Below are 22,782 nucleotides of genomic sequence, written 5' to 3' on the forward strand. Positions count from 1 at the left end.
CTTCCCATAATAGCAGTACTCGATGGTGAGAGTCAGGAGAAATGGCAACGCACTACCCAGAGCTGCTTGAAAATTTAACATAGCTAAAGTCTGGCATTCCACTTATAATTTTTGTATTACTTTTGAATTATGTACTTATCCTTGGTCCAGCATGTAGATACAAGCAGAAAGACATTAATGTCTCTTCTCCCAGAAATTTGGCACGTTATTGAAGATTCTGCCGAATGTCTATGCAGAGAAGTGTTCGATGGCTCTGGGCCTGTACTCACTGGAATTCAGAGGAATGAGGAGGGATCTCACTGAAACCTACTGAATATGGAAAGGCCTATATAGAGTGGACCTGGAGAGGATGATTCCTAAAGCTGGATTCAGGGCAGAGCCTCAGAATAAAAGTATGTCCATTCAGAGGTGAGGAAGAATTTCTTTAGCCAAAGGGTGCTGAATCTGTAGCATTCATTGTACCAGCTAACTGGGTAAATTTAGAGTGGAGTTTGATATATTCATTAGTGAGGGCATCAAAGGTTCTGGGGAAAAGGCAGGAGAATGGGTTTAAGAGTGATAATAAATCAGCCGTGATAGAATGGTGGACTGGACTTGCTAGGCATAATTCTGCTCCTATGCCTCATGTAGAGTGGAAAGCATTCTGACTGATGGCCTGGTGTGGGGAATATAAGAGGCCACGGGTAGCAGTGGACTCAATTACCTCCATCATGGTACAGCTCGCCTCAACATCACGGGCATCTATGAGAGCCAATATCTCAGGAAGGCAACATCCATCATCAGGTCCCCCACTCTGAGCCATTTCCACTTCTCAATGCTGCCAACAGGCAAGAAGTACTGGACCCTGATGACCCACACGTCAAGGTTCAACCACAGATTCTTCCCCACTGCCATCAGGATCCTGAACTGAGACGACAAAACCTTCATTCTACCACAGTCTATATATTTTTGTCTCTCTCAGTTTTGCACTCGTGACATTTTTTGCAAAATATGTATAATTTATGTTAATTTAATTCTATGTTAACTTATATTTTTCTTCCTCTTGTAAAGTACTGTACTGGTGCACAAAGATACTTCTCGTGGCCTTTACACAGTGCATGTGTGCCATTACAATTTAGCCTTGATCTTGAGGACTGCCCAGTGTGGAAGGTATATAACAGGAACGATACAGCCAGAGACTGACCACGGAGCCTTTATTGGACTCTGACATCCGTGTGCACTTTTCAACCACGTCAAAACATCGTGGACAAACTGAGTAGTCTTATCCATAGTGCTTAGTACCAAAAATATCAGGTTCTTTGTTTTCTTTCTCCCCTTTTGTTGTTTCAAATACAGTCCATTCGATACGTAAAAAAAAGTGGTTCTTGTGTAAGCTTGAAAGGAGACGAATTGCACTGATGGGACAGTTCCAGGATGGGATATCTTGGCTGTTTCAGATGTTCAGCAACTCATAAACATTTGCACCACTTCTGGGAAAGAAATACCAGTACAAAAGTGTCAAATCCAAGCCATACGGATTGTTTCACAAGAAGATTTGATGAACCGGCCACTTATTTCTAAAAGCTTTACTTCCAGGACTTTTTAAGCACTCACAACTCCTCCCAGCGTTATCCTTCCCTCCACCACCCCCAACTCCTACACCAGTTCTGGGCACCTCGTTATAGCGGGGATGTGGAAGTCTTAAGGAGAGTGCAGAGGGGATTTACCAGGATGCTGCCTGGAGTGGAGGGTATGTTTTATGAGGAAAAGTTGAACAATCTTTCTTTGGAGAGAAGGATGATGAGAAGTGACTTGATAGAGATACCCATGATGAGAAGAGCCATAGATCGAGTGGACAGCTGGAGACCTTCACCAAGGGCAGAAATGGCTAACATGAGGGGCCATAATTGTAAGGTGATTGGAGGAAAGGGGGAGTAGTGAATGTCAGAGGTAAGATGCACATGGATGATGAAAAAGATGGAGTGCTCTGTAGGAGGGAACAGATAGGTTAAAAGTTGGGTACAACACTGTGGGCCAAAGGGCATGTTCTGTGCTGCAACGGTTTGTGACCTGTGTTGTGTTCAGCCTCTCCTTCCTGATAACTGTGCCTCTGTGTAGTCCCTACGGGCCACCCGGTAACAGCATCCCCCAGACACAAACCCCACTGTCAGAAGAGGCTGGACAACCACCTCGCCCCGGACACAGAAACCCCACTCTCAGAGGAGGAACTCTTGCTGCTGGAAATAGCACTAGCTCCAGCTTCCAAGAGAAATGAAAATGCAGCAAGATCAGGCCATCCATATCCCCCACCCCAAGCCCGAGGGGGCCATCCGCGTCCCCCACCCCAGAATCTGCTCTATCATTCATCAGCATCGTGGCTGATCTTGTGTCTCAGTTCCAGTTTCCTGCTCTCTCCTCATCCCTCAATTCCCTAATGACTAGCAATTCATCAGTCTGTGTTTGTAATATATTTGGCCATTCCATCAGAATGATTGGTTCCAAGTTCAAGAATACCTTCCCTGTACTGCCACAGGGAGGAAGTTCAAACCCATACCAGCTCTCACTCTTAAAGAAAGACAACAAGCCCTGGCCTTGCCTGTGAAGCCCTGACCCTGTAACGAGTGAGAACACTGGCCCCTTCAGCCTTACACGCATGTTGTCAATTTAAATAACTTACAGTTAAAATGAAGACTGATACTTTTTGCTCAGTTCAGTCGGAAATGGGAAAAGAAACGTTAAGGCTCAGCTGCAACTGTTTAGGCTTTCCCTGTTCGTATAGTGTTGAAGCTCAGAACATCATGAAAACCAGCCTCCCCTCCACAGACTCTCTACTTCTCAAGTGGAGCGGCTGAAGTAACCGAAGACTCTCCTGCCCCAATCCCCTGGTAGGACTGGATGCACTGCTGACCTTACAACCTACCTCATCGTGACCCTTGCACCTTCTTGTCTGCCTGCATTGCACTGTCTCTGTAACTGTAACCCTTTATCCTGCACTCTGCTGTTGCTGCTCCCTTGTCCCACTTTGACGTGATGAAATGGGTGAGATGCAAAACAGTTTTTCACTGTACCTCAGCACATGGGACAAAAATAAACCAGTTTATTTACCCCAAACTGCTGCATCAAGAAGCTGTAATGTTGGTTTTGGCTAGAATACCCCACCCTGAGTTACATTTCTCCCACTCTGCACTTCCCCTTTCTAAAATGTCTTTATCAGAACCCATTGCAAAGCAGCGGATGGTTCGAGATCGCTTCTGTGTGGAGAATGGGCCACAGGCAAGTGAGGGACAAATGGACGTCACAAGTTAGGAGCCACACAACACGAAACAGACTGGGATGCAAAGGGACGGATGAAAGAAGAAAGCATACCATCGGGATCCCTCTTAAATAGACATGATGTGTTTGACAAATGCTGAGAAAGAAAGTAAGAATGAATTAGTAAGATGTAAAGATAGAATACAGGAAAAGCAAAATGAAACACTAAAGGAAATAAAGAGCTCATATAAGCACATACCCTCATAGTTGATGCAGCCATTGGAGTCTTCCTGTCCTTTCAGCAGCTCTTCCACCTGCTCTTCTGTCAGCTTCTCACCTGGCAAACACACACAAGTATCAGTACGTCACCCCCTCAGTTACAATGGGCACTGAGGTCGTATTCCTTCCCTATTCTGATGAGAAATCTTGGCCCTGATTTTATGCATCGAGCTGCTATCACAGGATCATCTGATTAGATATTTGCATTAAACAGCAGTTGCACCTCAAAGTGACCAGTGAGTGTGTGCACTCTGGATTTGGTGTTGTTAAGCCTAGGATGCTAAACTAGAAAGCAGGCGTGTATTCCAGGTACGGGGAAACATTGGGACACAGGCAAACAGTGTAAATAAAGAACTGCCAGGAGTGAACAGGTCACTCCTACCAAAAACCTCTTGAAACTTTGGTGAGGATTTTGTCCTTTCAATGACCACAAGTTTTGAAAATCTCGAGTACAGCCACTTAACTACAAGTCATAAGGCATAGGAACAGAATTGGGCCATTCAGCCCATCAGGTCTCTCCTACTATCCCATCACGGCTGATTTATCATCCCTCTCAACCACATTCTCTTGCTTTCTTTCCATAACCCCTTACTAATCAAGAACCTATCAACCTCCGCTTTAAATATATCCAATGACTTGGCCCCTGTAGCTGTCTGTGGCAACAAATTCCACAGATTTACCACCTTCTAGCTAAAGAAATTTGTCAGTATCTATAAATCAGACAGGTTACCTAGAACAATGTTTCACATAATTCCCCAGCACTCTTATTCCATAGTATCTACACTCCTCTGCACAGCATATACTGTTTCCTCACAGTTCTGGGTCACCGTCAGTCTTCTGCACTGACCGACACCCACATACTAACACAGAATTGGTGTTTTGGGCTGGGGTCCTGATGAGGGGCCTTGGCCCAGAATGTTGACTCTCTATGACCTGCTAAGGTTCCTCCAGCATTTTGTGCGTGTTACCCTGGTTTTCCAGCACCTGCAGAATTTCTGGTGTGTATAACTTGGATAAGAGTGTAGGTGGTGTGGTTAGTAAGATTGTGGTGTTGGCAAAATTGCTTGTTCAGAGGATAGTGAAGTAGGTTGTCTACAGCAGGGAAAGTGACCAAAGGAATAGCAGATGGAATTTAATTCAGACAAGTATGAAGTGACACACTTTGAGAAGTGATACCACAGTAGAATTTATACAGTGAATGACAGTGCCCTGGGGTGCATTTTTGAATTATGGTCACTATAGTCTGGGGAGAACAAGTACGTACTAATAGATGTACTGAAAATGGCGAAGCAGGAAGAAAGGGTGAGATTTAGAGACTAGCTTCATTTGTCGCAGGTACATCAAAACACACAGTGAAATGTGTCGTTTGCCTCAAATCAAATCAGCGACGATTGTGCTGGGGGGCAGTCTGTAAGTGTCTCCATGCTTCTGGCTCCAAAGTAGAATACCCACAACCTACAAACCCTAAACCTAACCACGTGTGTTTGTACTGTGGGAGGGATCTGGAGCACCCTGAAGAAACACATGTGGTCACGGGGAGAATGTACAAACACCTTTCAGACTGAGTCGTCAAACTCCAATCGGTGATCACTGGCGATGCAAAGCAATTGCATTAACCGCCATGCTAGTGTACGGTCCTGTGAAGAACGTGCACAGCATGCTTACCTTCATCGGCTAAAGCACTGACTACAAGAATTGGCATACCATGATGCAGCCAGAATCTAGAACATAAAACAGCACAGCGCAGAAAGAGGCTCTCTGACCCTTAATGTCTGCGCCAAATTAAATTAAATCTGTTCTGAACCATATCCCTCGATTCCCTGTATAGTCCTGTGCTCATCTAACAATCACTGTCACATCTGCGTCCACCACCACCTCTGGCAGCCCACTGCAGGCAACTCAGTGGAAAATAAAACCTGTCCTTCACATCACCTTTAAATTATCCTCCTTCTCACCATAAATACATGTCCTCTACTAGTGAACATTTCTCCCTGGGGAGAAGATTGTGACATGTGAAGCACCAATAGCATTATACTGTTTACTTTTTAACTTGAGGCATAAATGTTAATTAATCTGTGGTAATATTACTTTCTGTGTTGTGTGTGAGTTATGTACTGTGTTGTGCACCTCGGTCTGCAGGAACGTTGTTTCATGTGGCATTATACATGTGCAAGGTTAAAATGACTTGAGCTTGAACAATGTCATAACCTTCTATCAGATTTCCCTTCAGCTTCTGCCAGCTCAGAGGGAAGAACTGACATTTGACCGAACTCTCCATGCAGCTCATACCCTCTAATCCAGGCAGCATCCTGGTAACCCTCTTGTACACCTTCTCCAAAGCCTCTACACCCTTCCTGTAAAAGGGCGATTAGAAGAGCACATCATACATTTTAGTGTGGCCTAAACATAGTTTTATATAGCTGCAACATGACTTCCTTTCTCTTATCAGAATTAGAATTTAATCGCCAAGTACCTGTGCACATACAAGGAATTTACTTCCGGCAGATGTTGTCTCTCTGCTCATAACAATAATAACTCAGTGTCCTGACCAATACAGGCAAGCATTCCATATGCCTTCTTCACCACCCTCTCTACTGCAAGGCACTTTCAGGGAGCTATGGGATTGGACTCCAAATTCCCACTGTATATGAAAGCTGTTGAGGGCCCTGCCATTAACGGTGTACTTTCCCCTTCCACTTGACCTCCCAAAGTATAACGCCTTCCACTTGCTTGGATGAAAATTCATGTGCCATGTCTAACTGGTCAATGCCCCCCTCTACAACGTCTAGCAATCTTCACATCATCTTCAAACTTACTAACCCATTTACCTACGTTTTCATCTAAGCCATTTAATTACATCTCAGACAAGTTGTTTAGAACATTGGATGGGCTGCATTTGGAGTATTGTGTGCCATTCTGTACACCATACTACGGGAAAGATGAGATTAAGGTTGAGACACTTCAGGGAAGTTTCATTAGGATGTTACTGGGAATGGAGGGCTTGGGTTATGAAGAGGGACAAGATAGGTTGGGTTTACTTTGGCTGGAGCGTGGGATCTCAGAGGTGGTCTGATGAAAGGGCAGATAACCAGAGTCCATTTCCTCTGCTGGAGTGACTAAGACTAGAGGTGAAAGGGAAGAGGTTTATAAAAGATCTGAGGAGTAAGTTTTCCACCTCAGTTGTAGTTATCTGGAATGTGCTGCCAGAGGGGATAGTGGAGGCAGCAACATGAAGGACATTTAATTGAGCTGGACATAGAGGGACATGGAATTAATGCATGCAGATGGAATTGGTATGGATTGGCATGATGGTGGGCAGAGAGGCCTGTTTCTATGCTGTACATTTCTCTAATTTTAATATCCTGATGCATAACACAAGGGATTCATTGCTTGCTAGATTCATTTTTACTTATTTTCTCTGCATTGTTTCAGTCTCACTGTTCCTTTTGGTCGTCTCTGTCCAGTTTTACCATTCACTTTTATTCAAATACTATTTAAGTTGGGAAGTCCACCTAGAAATATGAGGTGGTAAGTGTAGTCCCTTCAGGCTGTTCCACTAGGCAAGTAGATCTTTCCTGATCTCTTACATCAGTACTACACTCCTGCCTGAGGCCAATTTTGGTAAATTACTTCACTATTTTCATAATTTGGAAGGTGCTGTGGAAAATTCACCTTGGATGCTGTTCACACTGATCTATTCCTTACAACAGTGCATTGAGGTAGTACAGGGAAAAAGAATATAGCGCAGAATAAAATTTTACAGCTACAGCAAACATGTAGTGCAGGAATGGTCTGAGGAAAAATCTAATGATCTTTCTTTCGAATGAATTCAGTGACTGAGTTTCCACTGTCTTCTCAGGTGTGAATATCAACATTTACGTCTCACTGAGTAAAGAAATACTTCTCATCTCAGCCCTAAGCGATTTACCCTTGTTTCGACTGTGCCCCCACATCCTGGATAACTTAACTAGGAACATCACCCTACCCTACATTTCCACGTTAAGCCCTCTTGCAGATTCTGTAAATTTTAAGTAGGTAATTCTAAATGTCTTACTTAATCACCTTCCTTACCTCTCAAATTCTAGCATCGACAGTGTCCTGTTTCCACTTAACACCTTCCAGCCTCTGTTTTGCTCCCCTCTCCACCCCCTGGCTCTACCTGCTTTGTTTCAGTATCTTGTTTCTTCCTATCACAGACCTGCTACTGTCTCAAAACTCACAAAATGCTAGAAGAACTAGTAAGTCAGTCAGCATCTATGGAGAGGAATAAATTGTTGACATTTTGGGCTAAGGCCCTACAAGATGACTGGAAAGGAAGGGGAAGAAGCCAGAATTTGAAGGTGGGGGGTCAAGGGGGAAGGTGTACAAGGTGATAGGTGATGCCAGGTTGGGGGGGGGGGAAAGGTGGGTGGTTAGGGAGGGGAAGAGCGAGAAGCTGGAAAGTGATAGGTGCAAGAGGTGAGGGGCTGAAGAAGTATTAATCTGAGAGGAGAGGAGAGTGGACCATGGGAGACAGAGAAGGAGGTGGGGCACCAGAGGGAGTTGATGACCAGATGAGGAGAGAGGGTAAGAAGGGAGCTATAGCAGGGAAAAGAAAAAGGGGGGGGGGGGGGAGGAAAGGAAAAAATTTATCAGAAGTTAGAGAAATTGATGTTCATGCCATCTCCATTGAAGTCTCCCAGCTCCATCCCTCCCTCTCCCTGGCTCCATCTTCCCATCATCTCCCTCCTTCGCTGGCTCACCTAAAGCCTGTCAGCCCCTGGCTTGAGCTTTAATACTGACTACCTCCACTCTGCACTACCAGTCCTGATGCAGGTACCAACCTGAAATATTGGCCATGCCTTTCCCCCCACAGATACTGCAGAGTTCCTCCAGTAGTCTGTGCTTGACTCTCTGTCCACGCTGTTACACTACTCCAACTGTGTATGTCAAACCTTATTCACTGACTCCCTTTGGAACCTTATCAAAGGCCGTCTAAAATCCAAAAGCACCACATCCACTAATTCCTCCTCACTCAGTCTTCTAGATATACGTATCCTCAAAGAACTCCAGCTTTGTCAAATATGATTTCTCTTTCCCTACTTTATGTTTCCTCTACTCAGTCATGATTTTTTTAATGTCTTGTCACCACATTCCACATTATAGCTGTTTCCCAATGACTAAAGTCAGATGGCCAGATTGGTGGTCTGCAGTTCTGCCTTGCTCCTTTCTTAAAACGTCAGGCCATATTTGCAACCCTCCAATGACAGAAATAATTCCTGAATCTGTAGAGTCATAGAAGATGACACTTCCACAGCCACCCCTTTCAAAACCTTTGCAATTTAGATTATGGGTTGCTGGGGATTAATTTCCAGACGCATTAATCTCGCCAAGAGTATTCCTTTACATTTAAGGATCCTGTTGACCCGTTCCAATACATATTAAAGTTCCATACACTTTTTCCAGGAACAGGAAGTGTTTTTTTCCTGACTTTGCGAAGATGCTTTCTTTGAGCAACACTTGCCAAGCACTAGGCACCTGATTATTTGTGGGATTTTGCTGAGAACTAACCGGGCAAATTAATCCAACATTGTCCACTGTGCTACGAAGCTGCTTAGTCTTACAGGGCCACACAAGTGTACATCCCCATATATTCCAGATTTAGCCAAAATGCTTCAAGGCAAACTTTCATTGGCAACAGAACCATGACAGTAACCAGTAGTGGAAGATTCTCTACAAGATTTTGAAAAAATTATCCCTTTTTACTTTCAAACTCCGTTTTGCTTGAACGGCGTTTACTTTTCATTTGCTAAGAGCTGGTGCTTTAATGTTGTCAGTGGGTGCCCTCCTTACCCAGTGTGGCCAGAACGTGGCGAAGTTCAGCGCCCATCACCGTGCCATTGCCTTCCTTGTCGAAAACACGCAGACCTTCAACAAAGTCCTCATAGGATCCCTGGTCTTTGTTGTTAGCCATGGTCTGAAGCATGGGGAGAAACTGGTCAAAATCAAGAGTTTTTCCGGTCATCTCTAAAGGGGAACACACCAAAATGAGTCATTGCAAGTAAATCAGATCCTGGCCGTATGACTTTGTAGAATTTTGGTTACGCGGCGTGGGATGACATTCATCCCGTCCGTTGTGTCCGGGAGACCTACCCTCTGCACTGGGGTTGTTCAGGATCTTCTTCACTTCCGCGTTGGTCGGATTCTGACCGAGAGCTCTCATGACGTCTGCCACTTGGCTGAGGGTGATCTTGCTGTTACCAGTCCTGTCAAACAGGAGGAAGGCCTCCTTGAAGTCTGAAGGGTAGAGAACACAACATAAGATGGGTGGGATTGGAAAGAATACATTGAACCATGGCCACACTGAAATCACTGGTCAAGTACCAGCCTGCACAATCCGATAATTAACAGTGGCACAGAGAGCAGAAATATGCTGAAAATGGGGGGGGGGGGGGGGGGAGAAAACCAGTGGGAACCTTTGACGTGTGCAATACAGAGGGGCAAACCTGCCCCCACTCATTCGTGAATCCAATTTCAAGTTCAAGTTAATCCCCAGAAGTCTTCTCTGCTGAGGCGAAGAGCTTAAGTGGCCAGCATGCGGAGAAAAATTCCACGGACTGCAGATAGTAAACACACCAGATTCTGCAGATGCAGGAGATCCAGAGTGGCACACACACAAAATACTGGAGGAACTCAGCAGGTCAGGCAGTGTCTATAGAGAGGATTAAAGAGCTGATTTCAATTGATGAAGTTTCCCAGCCAAAAAAGTTGGCTCTTTATTTCTCTCCATAGATGCTGCCTGACCTGCCAAGTTCCTCCGGCGTTTCGTATCTGCAGATGGAGGAGTGTGGACGTCTCAAAGACGCATGGGTGTTCTTGGGTAGAGCGGATAGGCTAACACTGATCCACACTGCTTGAGGTACCTTCTCTGTGAGCTACAGCGTTGGCCAGTCACCCAGTTTGTACTGAATTGCACTAGAAAGTGCAGTTGCTGGACGAAAGGTGGATGAATCTAACTGCGTCTCTATATAGACGCTGCCCGATTCAAACCCTCATACGGGTCTACACCAGCTCTCATAGCAACTGGATTTCTCCACCCATTTTCCTGTAACTCTGCCCCTCAGACCTGCTGACCAAGAACCAGCCCCAGTCTGCCAACCAGCGGCCCATACTTGCTGCTGGTCACAGCAGCCAATTACCTTTTTGACCCAAACAGCTTCGGAAGATAGGAGGAAACCAAAGCCAGTTTCAGCCAGGACTGATGTTAGAACTCTAGGTATTCAGGAAAGGGCACAGTTCACGTGTTCAGCTCCAGTAATGTTTTGCTACTCATCAGCACACGTGGGGAACCAATATGTCCCCCACCCACCCTTTCAATGTCTCCGTGCAGCTTGACGTTTCACTGCTAATGTTTCTGCAGAGTGCCTTCTGCTGCCTGCAAGGATTTTGCACGTTCTCCCTGTGACCGCGCAGGTTTCTTCCCAGTGCTCTAGTTTCCTCCCATATTCCAAAGACATACTAAATGATAAGTTAATCGGTCATTGTAAATTGTCCCGTGATTAGACTAGGATTAAGTTGGGAGATTGCTGGGTGGTGTGGTTCAAAGAGCCAGGAGGGCCTTTTCTGCACTGTATGTCGATAAATAAAAAATAAATAAAATTATCATTGCATCACTAAATATATCGATTAGGGGAAGAGGCTGAGAGAAGAACCAAGGGAACCATTCCTCAGGGTCCAGGGAAGGTGCAGGTGGCCACAATGTTGTCCTAGCCAGACCAGCCATGGCAACTGAACAGAGGGGCAATCATCATCAATGTTCCACTTTACTTCGAGTTCTTACTGGCAGGGCAGTTTGGGCCCTCCCACAGCACCTGGCAGTGGCTGTACAGCAGCAAAACCAGGCTTGTGGCTTGATCACTGACCCTCCTTCCTACACACGCACACGGTAACATAGTGGTTAGCACAGCGCTTTACAGTTCCAGCAACCTGGGTTCAATTCCTGACCCTGCCTGTAAAGAGTTTCTATGCCCACCCCGTAACCACGTGGGTTTCCTCTGGGCAGTCTGCTTTCCTCCCAGAGTCCCAAAATGCATCGGTTGCTGGTTAATTGTTGATTGTAAATTATCCCAATAATAGGAGAGGGTTAAATCAGGGGACTGCTGGGTGGCAGGGCTGTTCCCAATAAATAATAATTCAAAATGCCCGTGTGCACCCACACATGCATGCATACTTCCCTGTGGATTCAGTGACCAATCTTAAAGCTGTAAGATGCTGGAGCACAATTAGGCCATTCAGCCCATTGAATCTGCATCACCATTCTACCCTGGCTGATTTATTATCCTTCTCAATCCCATTCTCCCGATTTTTCCCAGTAACCTGTGACACCTTTACCAATCAAGAACCTATCAACCTCTGCTTTAAATTTACCCAATGACTTGGCCTGGACAGCTGTCAGTGGCAATAAACACCACAGTTTCTTCACCTTCTGGCTGAAGAAGTTCCTCTCTGCCTCTATTCTATTACCTTATAATAAATCAATAAATCATCTCACGCACGTCTGCCCAGACACTAGACATGATTCCTGCCCACAGATGCCTACTGACCCACTAACGCTACCCAACCTCCACACTCTGCCCCAGAGCAAATCTACAGCACACAACACAGCCTCTCTCAACAGATGTTCCCAGACAAGTATATTCCCGTCCCACAGGTGGGCAGCACCCGACCACTCACTGCTGTGCACTCAGCCACACCACAGACGGGCAGCGCCCATCGACGCTCCCAGCCCAGCCCAGCCCAGCCTTCCCTCCCCTCCCGCCGAGCCCGGTTCCGGCCGGCCGGGCGGTGTGCGCTGCGGGGTCCGCTGCTCACCTTCCTGCTGCTCCGCAGAGAACTCGATCTGAAAGAGAGAGAGAGAGGGAGAGGTTTGGAGCGGTGGAGAGGGAGCCCGAGCCGGGGGTTAGAGCGGCCGGGGGTTGGGGGGGGAGGGGATGTAGGGCAGCCCCCGGCCCGGGACCCCGGCCTCACTTACCGGCAACCTCGTCTGCTGAGAACGACTGCAAAGAGAAGAAAACAGAGGTTGGCCATATTGCAAATGCAGCGGTACCGGGACAGTGAATTGCAGAGGGCAGCGCGGCGACCTACCATGGCTGGAGCGGCGAGCAACGAACGGCGCTGAGTTCTTCCCGAGGATGGAACTGCCGCTCCCCGACGCCCGCCCTCTTATTGCCCGCAAGTCAGTGACGGGGCAGCGGATCGGGTGTCGTCGCGGCGCAAGCCCACCCCCTCCGCCCGAGTTCTTTAACTTTCTTAGGGCAGGAGCAGTGCGCCTGAAATATCCGCCCGGCCTATTTTTGGAGCATCGGAATCCGAGGAGAGAGTCTGCGACATGTCAGCACTTTCTCCGGACCTTTGGTGTGCACCCCGGTGCTCCTTGCTGTAAAAGGAGCCTTGGTATTTTTATGGGCAGCTATTGATGTCAGGGAAATGAGACAGGTGCAACCCAAGGAACTCTTCCAGGGTGGCAGTGTCCACTGGGAGGATGTGTGCACAGGCTGTGTAAGGAGATATGGACAGGCTAAGTGATTGGATAAGATCAGGACATGTGGAACTCATGGTACAAAAGCAAAGGGATCTAGAGTCAAGTCCCTGCACACAGTAAAGGGCCCTCTTGCAGCTGGTCTACAGGCACGTTGACATTGTAATAACCTTTCGATGGTGAAGTGTTTGGGGTTGAAACATTAGTTTTGTGTTGACATTTTTTAGGTGACTGTAAAGATGTGAATGTTGGCTGAATATGGATATAGCCACTTTTAATGATGTAACAGTTTAAAATATTTTTACTTGTGGTTTTAAATGGTGAGAAGATTGAGCGGTTTGAACGCAGCTGTGAGGATCTATACACAAACCGACAAATTGAAGGACGTCTAAAAAAAAACAGGACAATCAGGTAAAACCAACACGGTTTTGCGAAAAGGGAAATTACGTCCAGCCACGTTATTGGAGAAGAATATTGCAGAATATCGGAACCTTGGGTTGGCACAAATAGAAAGGTGACGGGAATAGTGGCACAAGTGTGCCTTTATGTGTTTAGCAAGATGTAATCGGTGGTGATGGAGCATTTTTGCTGGTTCCTGTGCTGTCGGTTCTACCTTTTCACTTTTGGAGGTGCTGGCAAACCAGGTCTTCCTCCAGCCCAACAACCCTTCAACATTCTCTGCTCTTGTCTTCCTGTGCGATTCCCAGCTCACCCCTATTCCACCTTTATCTACCAGGAGCCCAATATACACATGCCACTTCTTTCCCCCTGTCACTTCTGCAGGATGTTCCTTAAATTATAACTTTTTAACCATGCTTTTTATTGCCCATTCCAAAAGCTCCTCAAAGACTCAATTACGAATTTTAATTGATACTGCTCAGTGAGCCCACTGGAACGTTTCACCTCAGTGAAGACATCATATTACAGAATTGTACAGTATAAAAATGGGCCTTCCAGCCCACTGAGTTCAGGCTATCAGCCTTCAATGTGGAAGACACCAGCAACTCACCAGAAATTCAAGAAAGTCAGGGAGCATATGTGGTTGCTATGACTAAGGAGAAGGTGCTTGGGCAGCTGAAAGGTCTGAAGGTGGCTAAGTCACCCGGACCAGATGGGACTACACCCCAGAGTTCCAGAAAAGGTAGCTGAAGAGATTGTGGAGGCATTAGTGATGATCCTGCAAGAATCGCTAAACTCTGGAATAGTTAGAGAGAACTGGAAACTTGGAAATGTTGCTCTGCTTTAAGAAGGGAGGGAGGCAAGAGTTGTGAAATTATAGGCCAGTTAGCCTAACTTCAGTGGTTGGTAAGATGTTAGAGTCCATTATTAAGGATGAAGTTTTGGGGTATTTGGAGGCACACAGTAAAATAGGCCAGCATGGCTTCCTTTTTTTTTATTTTTTTATTTTTTTTTTTCCATGGCTTCCTTAAGGAAAATCTTGCCTGAATTATTTCAGGAAGTAACAGGCAGGATAGACAAAGGAGATTCAGTGGGTGTTGTTTGCTTGGATTTTCAGAAGGTCTTTGACCAGGTGCCTCACATGAGGCTGCTAGTCAAGAAAGAAGCCCATGGGCAGGAAAGTAACTAGCATGGATAGAAGATTGGCTGACTGCCAGGAGGCAAAGAGTGGGGATAAAGGAAGCCTTTTCTGATTGGCTGCCGGTGACCAGTGGTCTTCCGCATGGGTCTGTGTTGGGACTACTTCTTTTCACATTATATGTCAATGATTTGATAGATGAAATTGATGGCTTTGCAGCCAAGTTTGAGAATGACCCAAAGACTGGTGGAAGGACAGATAGTGCTGAGGAAGCAAGGGGTCTGTAGAAGGAATAGTAGAATGGACAGAGAAATTGCAGATGGAATAGACTTCAGGGAGGTGCATGGTCATGCACTTTGCTAAAAGGAATAAAGGAGTGAATTATTTTCTAAACTGAGAGTGAATTTCCAAATCAGAGATACAAAGGGAATCGGGAGTCTTAATTTCTGGTTACCTTGCAGGGTGCATCAGTAGTAAGGAAGGCAAATACAGTGTTAACATTCATTTCCAGAGGATTAGAATATAAAAGCAAGGATATAATGCTGAGACTTTAAAAGGGTTGGTTGGAACCCCGTTTGTAATATTCTGAGCAATTCTGGGCCCCTTTATCTAAGGAAGGACTCATTTCATTGGAGTGGCTCCAGTGAGGATTTACAATAATTATCCTAAGAATTAAAGGGTCAACATATTAGGTACCCACTCTGAGCTGGTACTTGCTGGAGATTAGAAGAATGGGGAGAGGGAGGGTTCTCATTGGAACCTGCAGAATATTGAAAGGTCTGAATAGAGTGGACATGGAGAGGATGTTTCCAATAATGAGAGAGTCCAAGACCAGTAGGCATAGCCTCAGAGAACAAGGACACCCCTCTAGCACAGGGTGGTGAATCTGTGAAATTCACTGCAATAGACGGCTGTGGAAGCCAGTCATTAAATACATTTGAAGTAGAGGTTGATAGGTTCTTGATTAGTAAAAGGTTATGGGAGGAAGCCAGGAGAATGTGGTTGAGAGGTAAAATAAAACAGCCATGATGGAATAGTGGAGCAGACTCAATGTGCTGAATGGTCCAATTCTGCTCCTAAGTCTTTTGGTCTACTATACTAATCCTACTTACCTCCACTAATTCCATATCCCCAACTGCCTTGCTCATTCAAGTACCTGTTTAGAAGACTCTTAAAAGTTGTTCCTGCATCCACTACTTCCTCTGGCAGCTCATCCCTTATACCAGCCTCTGTGTGAAAAATGTATCCCTCACATCACCTTGATACCTCCCCCTCCAAGCCAATGCTTTGTATAACTGTACCACAGCGACTCAGGTCTTATGCTCAAATGTGTTATATAATGGCTACAGAATTGGACAACATTGCAGCTAAAGTACTGAAGACCTGCTCTTCAGAACTAGCTGCACCTCCATTCAAAAAGGTAGAAGAAATCTGGTTTGTTTCATTGCAATCCAATCATTATTCTCTCAACACACTGACCAGTGGGCACCCATCTATAATAGTCCCATCTTGGCCTGTTGTCTTCAATGCCCAGACAAGTCCCACATGCAGTCAGCAACTCTGTTTCCACTCTTCTCACTGGCAGTGCATTTCAGGTAATTACCACCCAGAGTGAAAAAGGTCCACCTGAGAATCTTTTATTCCATACCCTAAACTATCTTCCTTTTCCTACTTCTGGCTTCCTGCAGTCCCCTGTTAACCTCCTCCACTCCAGGAAGAACAGGCCGAGCCTGTCCAGTCTCTCCTCACCCCAGGCAACATCCTAGTGACTCTCCTTTGCACCCTCTCCAGTAATATAACATCTTCCCTGTAGTGTGGTTTAAAAGTGAAGTGCCACTAACTCACCAATGACCTCCTCAAGATAAAGGTAAAGATTAGCTTTATTTGTCACAGGTATATCAAAATAAACAGTGAAAGGCTTCAAATCATATCAACGGGGATCGTGCTGGGCAAATGACCCCATGCTTCCAGCACTATCATGACATGTCCACAATTTACTAAACCCATCTTGTACGTCTTTGGAATGTGGGAAGAAATCGGAGCACCTGGAGGGTGCTCCTTACAAACTCCTTACAGGCGATGGCGAGAATTGAACCCTGATCTTATGGTATTGCAGAGCCCTACATTACTGAGCATTTTTGGTTTTGTCAGGAGCACTTTCCCCCAGCCCTCCACAAGCAAGGTGACAGACTGCCCTGGACTTTTATGGCATCATGGTGATTGAAACCATCAAAGACAAAGCATCACCTCAGACATCCTTAATCTCCAGCCCCTCCACCACTGACACACAGTGACTGCTTTGTGTACAACCTACAAAATACTCTGCAGTGTTTTACCCAGGCTACTCTGGGAGCTTCTCCTAAACCAGCCAACTCCCTCACTTAGAAGGACAAAGACATCAGGTGAATGGGAGCACCACTCCCTGTGCGATCCCTTCCAAGTCACACAACATCCTGACTTATAGAGCACTACAGCACAGAAACGGGCCCTTTGGCCCATCTAGGCTGTGCCAAACTATTATTTGCCTAGCCCATGACCCACACTTGGACCATAGCCCTCCATACTCCCCAGCCATGTATTCATCCAACCCGCTCTATTATGTTGTAATCAAAACCACATCCGCCACTTCCACTGGCAGCTTGTCCCACACTCACGCCACCCTCTGAGTGAAGAAGTTCCCCCTCAGGTTCCCCTTAAGTATTTCACCTTTCACCCTTAACCCATGACCTATGACCTCTAGTTCTAGTCTCATCCAACCTTGGTGGAGAAAAAAACCTGTTTGCATTAACCCTATCTACAGTCCTCAACTCATATGTATATCATTAGTTTTCACTTCACGGAGTCTAAATCCTGAAGTGCTCTCTGCAGCAGAAGCATGGGAGTATCTACAGCAGAAGACATGCAGTACGGTAAAGCCCACCACCACCTTCTCAAGGTTTGCTTGGGTTAGGACACAAAGGCTGATCTTGCTGGTTACTTCCAAAAGCCCAAAAATTAATAAAAAGGAATAAACTTCTACCATTACCAGAAATTAGTCATGGAATCTTCACCCTAGGTTTAATACTGCATTCAATTAAATGCCAAAGATTTACTTGTGATTTACAGCAGAGGAAAAGAGCATTTCCCCACGTGTATGATATATACACAATGCAAATCTGCTACACTAATCTCTTCTCCCTTCTTCACCAAAACTAAACAACACAGTATTTGCTATCGTCCCCCGCAGTGTATTTGCCTGGCTTTACTTTAGGCACATTTCTGCCTTCAACAGCACCTGATTCTAATCAACTTTGTGCTAAAGCAGTGTCTCAGAATTCCTTGGAGATGGCACTGCTGGTATCTGGAGCAAGGATATACTGCTGGAAGAATTTAATGAGTCAAGTCATCGTCAGTGGGGACAAAGGGAGAGTTAACATTCAGGATCAAGACCCTGCACCGAACCTTAAACACGGACAATCTCTTTGCATCATTAGATCATGTTCAACATGTTGAGTTTACTTCCAGCTATTCATTCTCCAAATTACTTATTGCATTATTTATTATCCATTGTTTTGCAATTCCTAATTTTGGACCTGACCACCAAAGGGAATATCTCTTCCACATCTACAGTATGTAAGCAAACATTTCCTAATCTTACAGACAGTGCTTAGGTGGTGCCTCGGTCTTTTCTGTTATGAATAGAGGAACATCTTCCATAGCTGTAACCAGCAGGTTTTGAGAAAGTCCCTCTTAATCTTCTCTGGGGCCTCATGTCAAGGACAATGTGCATTATTCTAACCATGGATCTAAGCAAAGTTTGAGACAACCTATGTTAAATTCTCCATCTGTTCATCTGTGTGGTGTCGCCTGAACCCATTAACTCATAAACCTATTGTGTTCATCCCCTGCACCCCAACAGCTTAGCTTCTTTACTGCGTATATTTTTTAAGCAATAGGTACTCTATTTCCTCCAAGCAAAACATATCCTTCCCTTAAGTTTTTGTTGAAGTATAATTATAATTAAGTAAATTACTTTTTAACTGTTTTCAGGTGTTTCTAACTTAAATCTTCTCGTTAAAATTCAAATATCATTCCTAATACTGATGCTAAGCTAATTGTTACATGGTTCTTAGTAATTGTTCTGTTTACTTTTCTGACAATAAATTAATTTTCTGATAAATTTTAATATTTATAATAATGTCAAACAGATTGTTGTACTTTTAGTGTGTGGCTGGAGTGTGGTACTATTACAGTATTGAACTCACATAGGGATTTGAGCTGAGGATTCAGTTGTGAAGAGTGACATACCTTGCAATTTCAATCTGAAAGTTGACTTAGGAATTTTCTGATGCTGAATGAGGACCAGGAAGAAGTTTCAAACCGTGTGATTTCAAGTTCTATTTTAGCCTTGTCATTTGGGTTGTATGTCAATGATTTGATGTTGGAATGATGCAGAAAATGCTCAGTGCCAAGTTTGCAGGGGTCGCTGAGGGTCGTGTGAAGAAGGGTGTGGGCTGGGTTAACGCTGATCTCTGAGGTCTGGCAAACAAGACGTTTTGATTACCTTGGTGTCCAACAATTTAGCTGGCACAGAAACAAACCAAAAGTATGGTTGCACAGTTTCAGGTCAATGTTTTGTTTGGAAAGGTTGTGAGGGGGAAGAGATTTTGCATTTTCTCTGTTGCTTAAGTTACTGCAGATTAATGATTTGCCTACTCAACGTTCATGTGACTGTGGGAAAGCCTCATTCTGCCCCCCAATCCACTAATCAGTGGCTACTACCTCTCGCAGGGTTTTACAGTGGCTGCAACATAGCTGCATTTGCAATGTTCTGTTTCCTTTGCAGCGTTCTCAAGAGACCTATTGCAAGGGAGGAATGCACAGGCAAGACATTACTATCAGTGAACATTCAGCAATAATCCAAACAAGTGACAAAAAACACCACACAGGCGCTGAAACAGAATGAACCTTCCATTGAAGAAAGTGATATTAGTGACAACAGGTGGGTTTCTGGGGGAAAAGAGTAATATTGCAAAGATAATCACAGAGGAGCAAAATATTGAAAATAATTATGCTGGAATGCTGTGACCACCCCATTAAATTAATTTCATAATCATTTATAATGACCTGACAATTTGAGAATAAACAAATGAGCCCAGAGAGGGAGGTAGTGTGGATCTCTGAATTCAGTGTAAAGGGTTATCACACAGTGTGTGGCAGGAGTCAAGGCAGGATGACCTTAGACCTCTGCTGCCCCACCCGTGGGACCCAGTTCACCTCCAGCTGCAGTCGTAGGGATAGGATGAGGCCAGGCAGAATCTGGGAGCACTGAGATCCTCCTGGCTACATTGCAGCCTACAGGAGGACAATAGACTGTATTTTCTAGAATGGTGATTAAAGACACAAACTGTTGAGAGGACTCCTGTAGGCTAAGCAGAATGAAAAAGACGTGTCAACGTCTCAGGTTGAGACTGCGTCAGGACTTGGGGCGGGAGGAGGAAGAGCCAGGATGTGAAGTGCAGGGTAGGGGCAGGAACATGAGGGGGGAATGAAGGGCAGATGGAACTGGGTGGAGGAAGGATAGAAAAGATGAAAGGGGGAGAGAGAGCAACTGAGCTTCTCTTTACACAGCCTTCTGAATCCTCTTTATACACCCTTCAAACCCTCCAATTCAACGAGTTTCATCACAGTCCTCTCAGTATCTCCCTCACACATAAACCCCACAGGCCCTTTCAATTACCCCTGAATGCTCCCTTGTATTATCCCACAGAGGCAGTAGTTATACATCGACCCCTGAGAAATTCAGTGTCAATGAACCTGCACACACTGCCATTCTGGCTGGGTTTAGTTAAGGAGATCCTCCAGGAATGTGTGTCACAGGGCTCTATATGGGCAATGTGTAAGGGGTATGAGGTATATATAAGGGGGAATAAGGGGCATATGAAAGGGGGCACTAGGGAGATTACATAAGTGGGAAAGGTGCTATATGTAAGGGGCAGTGGGGTATATATAAAGGGGGATATGGAGTACATGTATGGAGGATATATACAGTTTATGTAAGGGATACATGTATGAGATACATACAAGGGGGGACCATGGGGTACATACAAGGGGGGACTGTCAGGTACATAAAAGGGGGACTGTGGGGTATATGTAAGGGGGGACCATGGAGTATGTACAAGGGGGTACCATGGGGTACATAATAAGGAGGGACCATGGGGTACATACAAGGGTGACAATGGGGTATATGTAAGGGGGGTGGTGGTGAGTATATATAAGGAGGGACTGTGGGGTATATGTAATGGGGGACTGTGGGGTATATGCAAGAGTGACAACAGAGTATATGTAAGTGGGGGACGGTGGGGAATTTATATGAATGAGGACAATGAGCGGGATATGTAAAGGTGCTCTGAGGGTTACATGGTCCAATTCGCTTTATGTATTTATACAGTACATTTAAACCTCACCAAAGACCACTTAACTACACCCTCCCAGCGTACCTTTACGTCTGTCTTTTGAGTTCACGTCAAGCAGAGCCCCCGAGTATGTGTCCCCACAGCCGTTTACATGATCTAAGTTAAACCCTCTCCCATTGCCCCTTACGCTACTTCATTCACAACTCCGTAAGAGCGCATCTTCAAACCCCTCTACATCTGACCTAGCCCGGTTAACGCCCGGGAGCTCCTGTGCGTGTACCCCCTCCAAGTCCACCTCACCCCGCCTGCAGATCCCAACCGAAACCCCATCTCTGGACGAACGCCCACCGGGATGGGGTTATTGTGATGCCGGCTATCAGGGAAGGGCGCGTTTGGCAGGAACTTGAGGGTAACTTTCAGCTTTCTTTCACTTCACCTCACACGGGAGTAAGGGCAACAATTTCCTCAGAATACCGTCAAGGAGGGAGCCAGCCTTCCTGCTCGGTCGCTGGGCACGGGTATCAAGGAGTCAGCTGCCCAGGGAGAGCTAGCGGCGGGACACCCGCCGGCCTCGGAGGGTTGGGCGTGGGATCCGGGAGTCCCTTCCTTCAATGGAAACTCGCGGACGGTGCTGGGTGTTCGCTGTGTTAATTTCCGTGCTCCCGGTGTTAACAGCATGCGAAATGCAAAGTTAAAAAGGCGAATCTGGTTGACAGCACAAGGCGGATCCCTGGACCACACTTAAATTTGTCACCCATCAGGTATCGGCAGAGCGCTGAGAATCTCGGTCGGTGCGGAGATCTGTGCAACACAGTAACAAGCTAGGACAATCTCGGAGAGCTACCAGTTAGGGGAACAGATGGGAGTCGGGCACATCCCGGGTTTGTCCTTTTAAAGCAACGACGTCTTAATGGTAACATTAGCTGGCACGCCCGGGTGCCGCTCCCATATTTGGCAATACTTCTGTCACAGGTTTCTGTGTCCTGGCTCACCCCCACCGGGTGGGCGGCGAGCGGGGAGCGGGGGGCTGCGGGGCTCCGGAATCCGCGGGAAACCCTGCTGCAATGTTCTACCGCGAAGCGTTACGACGTGGTCCTTCGAGAACGAGGGTTTTACAAATTAGACCGGCATTCTAGCTTCCAAAACAAAAGAAAAACAGGCTTCGGAAGAGTTACACACGGGGCAGACAAGGCAGCCGCGATCGAGCTTATTGGTACCCGTTCACTCTCGGGGCATGCACACACGGCTATCCCGCTTGATCTTCCTCGGGGCAGCAGCCTGGTCACCGGGCTAAAATGCAACACCAAAGCTCTCCATCACTTCCCAGCTGCCGGGTTTGATCTAGAACGTACCCACCTTGACCTTGGACAAGTCGACGGCTGGCTCCTTGGGCTTGGCTGGTTCGGGAGCGGGAGCCGGGGCAGGGGCAGGGGCAGGGGCAGGCGCCGCCTTGGGCTCGGCTTTCTTGACGTCTTTCTTGGGTGCCATTTGGGGTGTAGCCGGTGCGGAGTGCGGCCGTGTGCAGGTTAATGAGAGACTGTCGGCGTGGAGCGGGGCAGAGTCCGCCTGTGAGCTGGGGTATTTATGCCCCCTATGGATAAGACAAACGTGTCACATGCGCTCGATTGGACAGTGGACAGGGAGGGAGATAATCAGCCCGGACTATAAATGGAACTGCGACTTCACCAAACTAGCAGGAATTCTGCAGCCCACCTCCCCTTCATTCTGAGAAGCAGTGCGCGGCCGAAAGCCTCCTGACGGGCTGACATTGAGGAACATATTTACCGAATTCACTTCGGCTGAAGTTAGACATTCCTGACATC

At 46.1% G+C, this 22,782-nt stretch overlaps 1 protein-coding gene across 6 annotated transcripts; it reads right to left on the bottom strand.

Moving 5' to 3' along the window:
- Positions 1-1,176: 1,176 nt before the first annotated feature.
- LOC132392894 (myosin light chain 3, skeletal muscle isoform) lies at positions 1,177-22,528 on the bottom strand. Of its 6 annotated transcripts, none has more exons than XM_059967438.1 (7): positions 22,316-22,528; positions 12,361-12,388; positions 9,643-9,786; positions 9,343-9,516; positions 3,491-3,568; positions 3,346-3,388; positions 1,177-1,466 (listed from the first exon to the last, which is right to left on the bottom strand). In XM_059967438.1, exons 1-6 carry the CDS (start codon positions 22,445-22,447, stop codon positions 3,360-3,362), a joined length of 585 nt encoding a protein of 194 aa, XP_059823421.1. In that variant the 5' UTR covers positions 22,448-22,528; the 3' UTR covers positions 1,177-1,466; positions 3,346-3,359. The 6 variants fall into 6 exon arrangements, with proteins under 6 accessions (XP_059823421.1, XP_059823418.1, XP_059823422.1 ...); XM_059967435.1 differs by having other exon boundaries at positions 1,177-1,469; positions 22,316-22,526; XM_059967439.1 differs by lacking the exon at positions 22,316-22,528 and adding an exon at positions 12,634-13,222 and having other exon boundaries at positions 1,177-1,469.
- Positions 22,529-22,782: the final 254 nt, after the last annotated feature.

The sequence above is a fragment of the Hypanus sabinus genome, chromosome 4, assembly GCF_030144855.1.
Source record: "Hypanus sabinus isolate sHypSab1 chromosome 4, sHypSab1.hap1, whole genome shotgun sequence".
NCBI lineage: Eukaryota > Metazoa > Chordata > Chondrichthyes > Myliobatiformes > Dasyatidae > Hypanus > Hypanus sabinus.